Raw genomic sequence first — 12381 nt, 5'->3', positions numbered from 1 at the left:
TTATATCACAATGAAATAAAACTTTTGGGATCAAAAGGGGCAATAAGAAATTATTTTTAATTTTGAAATATACAAACAAAAGTCTTAAAATTCCTATAAAACCCAATTTTTGACATTAAAATCTGCTCTCCTATATAACATTTTCTTTGAATAACCTTCTTCAGCTGTTTAGGAAACACTGCTGTGGGGTCTTCACCTACTGAGGCAAATTCATCCACTTTCTTTTTTAAGCTTTTAACTTGTTTTACTAGTTTGAAATTTAAATATTTTAGATATGCATTTTCTGATTTGATTTTCATAAGTTTTTATAAAATGACTGTATAACTTCCTGGCCTTTAAAAAATATGATGATTAAGGGGTTTACCTACTCTCCTTGTATTGACGGTATGCGTGGCTCTGTGGGTAGTATATTCTGCACTAGCCCACTGAACCTTGTATTCTCAGAGTCAAAACCTCTGATACCCTAGTCTTTTGTGGAATGGGAGAGGGCTGAAGCATGCATTTATTTAAAATAAATGATATTTTTAGACATTGACGTATAAACAACCGGACAAATCCCTTCTTATCTCAAACAGTATGTTTAATTCTAGTTGGCAACTGATTGTCATATTTTAATTCTTCTTCCATTATTCACCATTTAAATGGTTGCATTTAAAAAAAGATACACTGAGTTTTCCAAAGGCTAAAGAATTAAAGCTTAAAAAACAAATCCATAACAAGCGTTTCTCATCCTAGACAAACCTTGGAACCAGGATCCTCCCCCAGGTCAGAGCGCAGACTTACACAAAAGCCCCAGGACTGCCAGCCCTATCAGCAGCACCAAGCACAAAGTCAGCAGGGTCAGGGCCACTGGTCGCCACGTTGAAGAGGGAGCCCTGTGCTCTGCAGGGAACAGAAGAGAAAGCAGAGTTTGGCTTTTTCTTCCTCTTGCATCTAAGTCAATAACAGGTAAGGGACAGGAGTTGATTCTGCACTGGAACAAATTATGCTGGACAACAGTAACGGGGGCTGGCTAACTTGATTTCTGTCCTCAGAAACATCATCATAAGGCTCAGTGCAAGCCTCACTTATCACAGCTAGATTTTCTCACACGCCCCACCCATTTGTATCCACCTCTCAAGTCTTACTTTGCACTGAGGCACACTATGCATTATCTTTATGTGGTTGTTTGTACTACCTTCTGCTTGTCAAAATTCTAATTATGAAAGACTGTCATGAAAATGTCTGAAACAGTCTGAGAATCTCTGAACCTTACCAAGGGACAACTTTTTACATAATCAGGGGAAAGATGAAATTAATTTGTTGTTACTTTTGAAAACATCCCCTCCCCCCAAGTTCCGTATATGCTTTTTCTAAAAGGCAAATTGCATGTTAGTAATGGGAAGTAATAATTTTACTGTTTTTCTGTGGAATTGCCTCATTGAAAGTCCCTCTTTTGTAAGGATATTGTTTGTTCATTCATTTGATTTTTTTTTTCAAAAATAGATTATAAAGAAACAGGATCATCAATTTCTGAAAGATGAATTTAACTATTTTTGCAACAGTTAAATAATTTTTAAAACTGTGGCAAACATGCTTTCCTTGCCCTCCATTCTCATAAGTTTGACTAGTAATTGCAGAGGTTTTACTGTAAGTCATGAGTAGACCCTTCACCTAGTGAGGTCACCTATCTGAGTCTGAATGACCTAACGTATCTGACAGGGAAGATTTTCACTCAGGTGCAGCTAGCAGTTAGCATTGTGATAAAAATGAAACAAAGAGAGAGTGAAACCCTCAAACAAACTCTCATCTCTTTGTAGCCCGTTAGTTCTACTTCACTGAGAATTCAAGTCACGTTCTGAAACAGAAAGATTAAAGAGATGGGAGGGGCTTTTTGAAAGAAAATTCTTTTCCTTCTAGCAAGGTCCTATACATAAAACATTCTAGGTACAGAGATTTTCCAGGCTGGAGTGCAGTGGCGTGATCTCGGCTCACTGCAACCTCCACCTCCCAGGCTCAAGCAATCCTCCCACCTCAGCTCCTGAGCAGCTGGAACTACAGGCACGTGCCACCACGCCTGGCTAATTTTTTTTTTCTATATTTTTGTTGGAGATGAGGTTTCACCATGTTGCCAAGGCTGCAGGCTGTTCTCTAACTCCTGAGCTCAAGTGATCCTCTTACTTCACCTCCCAAAGTGCTGGAATTACAGGCATGAGCCACCGTGCCCAACCCATTCTAGGTACAGAGATTTATATGAAACATTATTTCCAAATGGGGAATGATGACTAGTAAAGAATATAGAAATAGACAATATGATTACTATCCTCTGGAACTTACAATCTAGTAGGGAAAATAAGTTAAAGTCTCAGAGTAGACATACTGATGTATTTTTAAATGTGAATCTTATTTCTTAGCAATCATCTCCTTTATAAATAGCTCTCATTGCATTTAGAATAAAATCCAAATCACTTTTCACAGATTGCTCCTTTAAAAAAAAAAAAAAAGGCAATTTTATTATGATACTTCCCTACTTAAAAACTTCAAAAGCTTTGTTGCACTTAAAATTAAATCCTGCATTAGTCTTATTGAGACCTTCCTTAGCTCTTTCATCCCTTTCTGAACTATTTTTCTCTCACTCACATGTACTACTCACAATGGCCTTCCGTTTAATCCTTGGTCTGATCAAGCTTGACCCTAAGTACCTCGTATCAGCCCTACTTCTGCCTCTGCATTAATTTCAGTTTCAATGGCACATCCTTGGAAGAGATCCATGAGTCCATCTCTAGCATATCACTCATCCCGTACTAGGTAATATTTTCGTGACTTTTGTTTCTTTTTCCTTTCTCTCCATTTAGCATTCCATTAAAACAATGATCTTGTCTATCTTGTCCACTAGTGTATTTCCACTACTGAAAGTAGTGCCTGGGACATAAGGGCTGAGTAAATCTTTGACAGTTTAAATAATTGAAAAATGAAATTATAAAAAATTAATATGACTTAAACTATCTAAGTTTTAAAGAGATAAGTGGGTTCTCCAAAGTTAAGCTTACAGGGTTTTTGTTTGTTTGTTTGTTTGTTTGTAGTCTATTGACTTCTCAGCAACATCTATGTCAGCAGAAAACAGACTCAGCTAAATACATCTCCCAGCCATGGTGGTTTCTATACACTGACTTTTGTGAGATTATATCATGAACAAATCTAAGGGAGATTTGCTTCCTCCTATTTCCTTCGGTTAACTGAGCTATGTTATTTAGTCTTAGTTTTTCTGGAAAAGGATGGTTTTCTCATGGTATTGATTGTAAAAGTATTTCAGATCAGCAGAACATAAAAAAAAAAAAAAGATTAGAGGCAGAATATAGTTTGGGTGAATCACCCTCTCCAAAACCCTGTATTTGTAAACTTTCTTACAGTCCAAGAAAGTTAATCATATGGATGTTTCTAGATTCCATAGTTAAAAGTGCTTATGTGAGCCTACCACCATGGTGATTTTCTTTTTCCACATACCTCTCATTACCATTAAATATATTGTATATCTTTGTTATTTCATTTAGCTTATATCTGTCTTACTCCAGGAAAAATTAAGCTCTTTCTTGGAAAGTATCTATTTAGTCATTATTGTAACCCAGTTCCTAGGACAGTAGCTGAAACAAGCTCAATTGAATTTAAATAAATGGATGAATAGGTCCATTATATACAAATATCTGTGTTATATGCCTACCTACCACTACTCAAACATAGTTACATTAATACACATCTCAAAGTTGTAATAATTTTTTAAATCCTGCTACTTCTTATAATTAATATTTGTCTGGCTGAAATTAAAAATAAGAAGTAAAGGAGAAGAAGAACTATGACAGTCAAGCAACTTATTTATCTCTTTATAAATCTGTTTTCCGCCAGGCACAGTGGCTGAGGTCTGTAATCTCATCACTTTGGAATCCTCCCAACTGAAGCAGGAGGACTGCTTTGGGCCAGGAGTTCGAGACCAGCCTGAGCAACATAGTGAGATCCCATCTCTACAAAAGATAGCAACATAGTGAGACCCCATCCCCATCTCTATAAAAATTTTAAAATTCATCAGCCATGGTGGTACACACCTGTAGTCACAGCTACTCAGAAGGCTGAGGTGGGAGGATTGCTTGAGCCACGGAGGTCAAGGCTGCAGTGAGTCGTGATCGTGCCACTCTACTCCAGCCTGGGTGACAGAGCAAGATCTTCTCTCAAAAGTAGTGATGAAATGAAATGAAATGAAATGAAATGAAATGAAATAAATCTGCTTTCCCTTGCATAATATCGAGGACATGGGAGGTGTTGTTTTTCTGTCCAAAGGACCAAAAAGAGTGAACTTAAATTCCTTCTGTGACTTTAGAAATCAGAACATCTTTCAATGATAATTACATTCACTAAAAGAAAAAAAATACAGGATCCTTCCTAAGATTGCCTCTAGATCAGAAAAAATAAAAGAAGTATAATAGGGTTTAAAAGGTTTTTAAAAATCTCTTCTAAGAAATCCTCTTTCTCTGATCAAATTTTCCCATTTTGAAATTTTCTTCTCTCTTCCCATCTCCCTCTTGCTCTCTCACTTTCTCTCTCTCTTTTTCAATATTCTCCATCCAATCATTCTGTATAAAGACATGGAGAAACACAATCCTGGGGAGTTCATCTTCCAGGAAGCCAAGCTCCCATGATGGAAAGTCCATGAAGTTGAAAGTTTCACTTTTCTTTTCTTTGATGCTATTTTCCTTCTAGATGTTTTTCTTCTAACTGTGAGTCTAATGTTTCTCAGTTTTATTCCAAGTGCTCCTAATCATACTGAAGTCTCTCTCCAGGGATCACCCTCATCCTAACATGAGAAAGATTTTCACAAAAATAAGATGCTTGGGCGGTCACTTGAGTTTGGCTTGGCTTTATTGTGGTTTTATTTTTTGGAAGAGAACCTCTTTGCTCTCTCCTGAGGCATATTTAGAAAGGGGTGTGGATAGGCCAAGGAATGATATAAACATCCCTAAGAATAATAAGATATATATAGAAAAAAAAACCTTTCCTGTATCCTCTTAGTATAACCATAGTATAAAAGGCCTTCGTGCTAGGGTCAAATTTTGCATACCAATTACTGTGTAATTATATGAAACTTTCTGGGTGGAGAGTTGTCAAACTGAACCAGTTACCCTTCATCAGGCATCAGAGAGGGAAAATTTTGTTTTCCACCCAAGAAACTAAGCTGACATTACCATATACAGTATATTAGTACACCTATGAATGCAAAAGGTCTTAAAAGCTGGAGGAGACACCGAGAGTTTAAATAATGTGCACATTACAAACCAGTTGCAGAGCTAGGATTAAATCATTATGTTTAACACTATACTTTGCACACTTTTCCGTGAGCCAGTCAGGAGTCACAGAGACATGCGGGCAAAACTGGTGGCAATGTACACAATATTTCAGAAAGTACTTTTTGATCCCTTTGTATTTTGAAATGTAAATGTCTTTGTTTCCTTAATCCTCACATGTAGTGCACAGGAAACTTCCTCATGGGAATCTGAGTTCATGGGTTGAGTCTGCTTTTCTGTGTTCATGTAAATGCAGGTTTCTTTTCTCTTATGAATCTATTTCAAATATCGCTATTTTCATACTCTCTAAATGAAAATGTGTGTTATCCTTCCTATTATTTGAAAAAAGTATACATCTAAGAACATATGAGATATTTCTAGAATATCATTGAGGTTCCAATTCACAGTACTTAGAAACTGAATTATATTTTTCCTCTTCAGTAAAATTTAGGTGATGCAATTTTATATCCCCATCAACAGATACTGCTTACTGAAATATAATTCAAACACAACATTACCATTAATGATAATTGCTCAAATTTCTTGAGTTACTGAGAAAAATGTCTTATATGAATGTTCTCATCTAGCCTCACAAACAACCCCTATAAGGTAGATATTATTATCTCACTTTACAGGTAGGGAACTGAGGCCTAGCGGGTTTAGACAGCTTATTCAGGAACACACAGCTACTATTAGTAATAGATACTAATGAATTATTAGTAACTCCCCAGGATTGTGTTTCTCCATGTCTTTATATAGAATGATTGGATGGAGAATATTGAAAAACAGAGAGAGAGAAATAGTTACTAATAGTAACTATAAGTGTGTTCTAGATACACTTTATTTCATTGGAAGCAACCTTTGCAAAAATTCAATTACCAAGGAGTCACTGAAGTTGCCTAAGTTTGCACAGCTAGTAAGTAATAGAGCTACCCAAGCAGACTGATTCCAGAGCTGGACATTTTCAATCATCTTCTTATCCTCCCAACACATCTCAGATCAATATTTATACATGGCAGTGCATCTGCAATCATAGAACGACAGCAGCTTGCAACTTTTCACTTCTACATTATGAAATATCCACTCTAGCAGTAAGATGAATTTTGAAAGCAAAATTTAATCACACTTCCTCTCTTCCATAGGAAGAAAAGTTTCCCAAGGCTCATTCTGTTCTAGTCAGTTTCTTGGTGTGCTGTATCAGGCTCCTCCTAATAGGATCCCATTATACTCGTTAGCCTCATGGGTCCAGATCATGTCACTTCCTCTGGGAACTCGCAAAACTAAACTCAATCAGTAACTCATTCATTCCTATATTGCTTCTGTGGCCTCCAACACTGATTTAACAGTACTAAATGACATTTACTACAACTATTGATTTAGAGTATTCCTTCCACTTCTCTAAGCACCTGAAAAACAGGCTCCTCTAGTACATCCCATAATGTCTTGTCATGAGTAGGTTTGATTTAAAGAGTTGTTGAATCAGTTAGCAGTGATTTATGTCATGACTGTGATGAGAGATTTATGCTGTAATTGAGGAAATAAAACTAAGACACAGGGAAATGCAATAGTACTGTAATTAATGTGAACAAGGGTAAAGAGGAACTTGGATTTATTATTAAATGTTTTAAAATTATTTAACCAAAGTAATTGTTTATTTTATTATGTAACCATCAGTTCCTTTTTAAACCACTGCTATCAAAACTAAATATTTTCCTCCTTATTGATAAATTGTTAAATAATCATTTTAGTCTTCCTTTTACTTAAACTCTCTGCAGTATTTGTTATTTGTTGTTTTTAAAACTCACAGTCATCATCACTGACTTAATTCCAATACTCTTGAATTTATTGTCTCCCATTACTCTGATTTTCCATTACTCTTGAATTTATTGTCTCCCATTACTCTGATTTTCCATTACTCTTGAATTTATTGTCTCTTGATGCCCTTGACGTCTCTCTCCCAGATTCCTGCTTCTACCACTCTCTGCTATTCATCCCTAGTAGCTCCTTTTGGAATCTTTCATTCTTCTTGCTCCTCAGGTGCTGATATTCCCTCAGATTTTCTCCTTGACACTCTCTTCTTCTGTTCATTCATCTTTTCGTTTTACATTTCCTCCCTCAATGATCTCACTCACTCCCATACATTTTAGTTACTATCCATTTATTTTACTTAATGACTTAAGTACCTCATCTACTTTATTTATTTATTTAATTACTATGCCAGTAATTCCCACAAGTATATGTAGCCCAACCCACATCCTTAATATACAGGTGTCTTTGGACAGCTCCAAATGCATGTCCCTCCTTCTACAGACCCCTTAAACTCAAACTCAATTCATCATCTTTCCTGTCCCTTCTATAGTTTCTGTCTCAGTTAAACAGCAGTACCATCCACATTACATCAGACAGAACCTAGTCAACCTACCACCGAGGTCCCTTTCCTTGTCTCCTCACATGTAACCAATCACTGATTATCTAAACTCCATTGCCTCGATGTCTTTCATATTTGATTCTTTTCCCTCATTTTTACTATACTGCCTCAGTTCAGGTTCTTTTACTCTTGTACCGGACTAGTGAAAAAATTTGGTATTGGCACATCCAGTTTCATATACTTTCAACTTATCCTTTCCATTGCAGCCTGGAAGGTCTTCCCCAAATGCAAAATTCTGTTTCTTCCTATCTAAATCCTGCATTGACCTCATTTTAACTATTGAATAGAATTAAAATAGATCAGCATGCCCTAAAATCCCTCCTTAACTTGCCGGACTTACCCCTTTGCCAAGTTTCCCTCCTCTGACTCTACACCTATGCCATACATATTGCTTATAGTTCTCTAAAAATACAAAGATACTGAAAACCTTCATGACTTTCCCTTCATATGTCTCTCTGTCTGTAGTGTTCCCCAGCCTCTCAAACATCCTCACTCCTGATTCCACATTATGTGGAAGATCTTAAAATTAACTCAACTTCACAGTCGCTCCTCCTGTTAAGCCTTTCCTAAGCTCCTCTACTTAATTAGGTAGACATAACCAAGCTCTCAGCTGTACTGTACATGCTTCTGCCATAACACCTTATTATACTTATTCCTCAGTTGAGAATTGTATTAGACTTTCAATTTCCTTATGAAAAGGGACCATATCACATTGGACATTATATCCTCAGTACTAGGATAACATGACCCCAAACATAAGTTTGTGAAAAACATATGAGGTTGTTGTCTTTCATTTTCACTATCCTAATTGTTTGGCATTTTTACTATCTTGTTTGTCATTTGTAAACACAAACATAGTTGTTATGTCAATTGTTATTGACAAAAGTCTAGAAATTAAATGAATGTATGTGTGATTTGTATTAATTCTAAAAAATAAAAGTTGCCAGCTCTTAATGGTGTCACATCAGTATGTTGAAGCTGAATCCTTCACATTGCCAAAAATTTCTGAGTGATTTCTGCTGTTATTTTTATCAGCGAAGGTATATCAGATATGTTTATCTAAGAAATAATTATACTTCTATGATGGCATTCCCCTGAATGTTTGTATTACCATAAAAAGATGAAAACAAGATCTCATATATATTGCTTAAGATAACTATTTCCGGATGATTTCCTCCAAGACAATTCTTTGTAATCTCTACTCCTACTGTTTGAATTTCCATTTCTTACAAAGAAGCTCCCAGATGTTGCAGCTAGTGTTTTATCTTGCTCCATATCCCTCTCCACCCTTCAACCTCAGCAGAACTTATTTGTACATGCTGTTCCTGATTATGCTGATCACTAATCCTTAAGAGACTTCTGGCTCCAGTCAAAGGTGGAAAATGAAGTTATATACAAGCTACTCAAAACCACAGCCCTAAAAATGGACTCTTCCTAAGATTTTTTGGAGGAAAACACTTTGTATCCTATTACACATATCCTGTGGCTACAGAAGCTGGCATCCCTACTTTTGTCACTTAGCTTCATTTCAAAGAGGTTGGAAATCCCCAGTGTCCCTTAACAGCTTACTGGGTAATTTAGTTTAAAAAAAAAAAAAGAGCCATATTAGTAGGTCTCAGGTTGAGAGTCATTTAATAAATAGAAAGCGAATGGAGGGTTTAGTAGGAGAAAGGAAGGAAAACTAAAAGTTATTTGATAAAGAAATAAGGAACAGGATCTTTTAAAAAAAATTTTTAAATGTATATCCAAATTTACAAAGGTGAAGAAAATGATGATATAATCAGAGGGAAAGGACATATTAAAATACAGGCACTGAATGAATGCTAAAATATGGGATTCCTTTCAACATTCCATTTCTTGAGAATTCCTCAAGTGTTCCTTTCAGCAATTTTGTGTCAGTCTATATCAGTTCAGACAGACATTCAAATATTTTACATAATTTATCATTCTCAGTACTCACAACCACCTTGTAAAAGAAGTTTTATTACTTCTATTTAATATTAATTCAAATTAATATGAATTAATATAAAGTATTTAAAACACTGTCAGCACATAACAAACCCTTTATACATGTTTGTGGCCATTAATATTTTATAAATAAAGAATATGATGCTACCAGGATACTTAAATAACTCATCCAAGGTTACACAGAAGGAAAGTGGCATATCTGGGTTAGGACCTAGAACCTAGTCCTGTGTATATTACCATGTGAGTCCTTTTCACTAGAACTGAAGTCATATTTTAGCTTTAGTTTGGCTGAGTGGCCCAGGAAATAAAATCCTTCTCTAATTGTGTGAATTATGGAACTGAATAGAACTGGGAAAAAAAAAATCACTACTATGTCACAGGGTGAGTAATTGGAAATAAAATTATAAGATAGAAGTTAAATGTATAAATTTCTAGGAGGGATAGCTCATCTCACATATTTCACAAGGGCTCTGGTCTATCTGGACTCCAGGAGACAGGGTACCTGTGCGCCGGGGCTCTGGACGCCGAGTTGTGGCAGAGGCTTGAGAATGCAGGCTCATGGTGGTGTCTCCATCATCATCCAGCATGTCCCTCGTGCTGCTGTACTTGGCCTGCATCTGGATTCCTACAGCGGTGAGAGTGAAATCTGGTCGGATTGCCCTGGGCCGCCTGGCTACTGTGAGCTCGTTCAGGAAGCAAGGTACTGAAAGGCATTCCTAATGTTCTTTCCCGGCAAGTAGCAGGGGAAGTCTCCGACTGCAGTTCCTGACTGGACAGGCCCAGCCCTTCTCCTGTGAGCTTGTACTCTGAACGCCAAATCAGTCAGGCTGAGGAGAAACAGCATGTGTTTTCTGTTTAGGCAGTCTCTGTCTAAACAGTTATCAAAAAGTTGGCCTTTCTCAGGTCTTGTTTACCTGTTTGCATTTTTCATATAACTTCAGTGTAAAAAAGGCAAGAACTTACAATAGCAAGGTGTAGCACTGTGGTTCCTTCAGAGTCTGTGGAATAATAATAACTTGGAAGGACACGCATCCTCATTTCTTACCCATTCTTTAGGTAGTCACTTAGTTTAACCTCTCTGTGCCTTTGTGAAAAGAGAAGAGATTATAGGAACTAGCCCCTTCCTTTCTCCAAGAACAGAGTAGTGATCTTTCTTATAGTATCTGAACTTGATGTAACATTTTATAGCACATTTGGTACATTATGATCATGAGGAATTATACATTTTACTGGAAGTAAAAACTTTTAAAACTATTACTAACCACCATGTGGTTTGCGGAAGCCAGTTCGTTTGTGCCTAAATCTCCTAAACTGAGAGGAAAATATTTTAGGTAGTGTGAAAAAATTCTTCCTGAATCAGTACATTAGAATTATATTCCCTGTCTTAGTCTGTTTGTACTGACCTGCAACAGGATACCTGAGACCAGATAAATTATAAGCAATAGAAATTTATTTCTCATCATTCCAGAAGCTAGGAAATCTAAGATCGAGGCACTGGCAGGTTTGGATGTCAGGAGAGAGCTGCACTCTCTGTAGTGGAGGAAGGCTATTCTCACATGGCAGAAAGCAGAAGGACAAGCCAGCCAAATGCTACATGTAGCCTCATTTATAAAGGTCTTAATACCATCCTCAAGAGAGAAGCCTTCAAGGCCAAATCATCTCTTAAAGGCCCCACCTCTCTCAATACGACCACACTGGCAACGCCTGAATCGTGCAAGAAACACATTCAAACCATAGTAAGATAGTTATCAGTAACAACCTTGTGGCTTTGGGAGGACAATTAACAATTTGCGTCTGCATTTCCTAAACTGAAAGACAAGAAGATTGTTTTAGATAATGTCTAAAAGTTCTTCCTGAGTCTGTACAATAGATTTATATTACTCTACCAAAACTTTTCCAGATGTTAAGTGATAGATGGGCAAAATCAAGCATGCTAAATATAAAGGAGTGTCAGAATGCTCCAGGTGGGGTAGCCAGACCATCTAAAAGATCTATGAGGAAGTGCATATTGTGGATTCACATGTGTTTCAAGCTGTGTGCTGTTCATCAAATTATTCTAAATTTTTTAAAAACAGGATTTTTTTTTTTTTAGATGACAGATTGGAGGCAGTGTTAGCATGACTCTACCACTTGGAAGGATAAAATAGTGAGTAAAAAACTCTCACTGTGGGCCAGGCATGGTGGCTCACACCACGGGAGGCACTTTGGGAGGCCGAGGTGGGTGGATCACCTGAGGTCAGGAGTTCCAGACCAGCCTGACCAACATGGCAAAACCCCATCGCTACTAAAAATACGAAAATTAGCTGAGTGTGGTGGCAGGTGCGTATAATCCCAGCTACTGGGGAGGCAAGAGTTAGGAAAATCACTTGAACCCAGGAGGTGGAGGTTGCAGTGAGCCAAGATCGTGCCACTGCACTCCAGGCTGGGTGACAGAGTGAGACTCCATCTAAAAGTAAAATAAAATTCTCACTGTGTACATTTTTCCAAGAAGCAACGTAGGAACTGAACAGGAAAACTGAAAGAATCCATGGACTCTTCGAAAAAAGCAGCAGGTTACATCCCACACCGTGAGTTAGGTGAAAAACTGTAAGGCTCCAGGGTGTGAGAGGTGAAGAGACTGGCTCCAGGATACAAACCCCCCTGGGGAACCTGAAAGTCCATGTCATCGGGGAAGGC

At 37.3% G+C, this 12381-nt stretch overlaps 1 protein-coding gene across 4 annotated transcripts in view; it reads right to left on the bottom strand.

Annotated features, from left to right (window-relative positions):
* Nucleotides 1–10496, bottom strand: part of CLEC1A (C-type lectin domain family 1 member A) — a 31678-nt gene extending 21182 nt beyond the window's left edge. The window contains exons 1-2 of one of the 4 annotated variants that reach the window (XM_017854832.1): nt 10208–10493; nt 784–882 (exon numbers count right to left, since the gene is read on the bottom strand). In XM_017854832.1, the coding sequence (XP_017710321.1) occupies nt 784–882; nt 10208–10322 (214 nt within the window). In that variant the 5' untranslated portion in view covers nt 10323–10493. Of the gene's footprint in view, nt 1–783; nt 883–4076; nt 4170–10207 lie in introns of those variants that run through there. The other 3 variants (XM_017854835.1, XM_017854834.1, XM_017854833.1) reach the window with 3 other exon arrangements.
* Nucleotides 10497–12381: the final 1885 nt, after the last annotated feature.

The sequence above is a fragment of the Rhinopithecus bieti genome, unplaced genomic scaffold (genome assembly GCF_001698545.2).
Source record: "Rhinopithecus bieti isolate Rb0 unplaced genomic scaffold, ASM169854v2 scaffold_39951, whole genome shotgun sequence".
NCBI lineage: Eukaryota > Metazoa > Chordata > Mammalia > Primates > Cercopithecidae > Rhinopithecus > Rhinopithecus bieti.
Note: the sequence above shows the minus strand (reverse complement) of the source record. Positions and strands in the feature narration are given on the sequence as shown.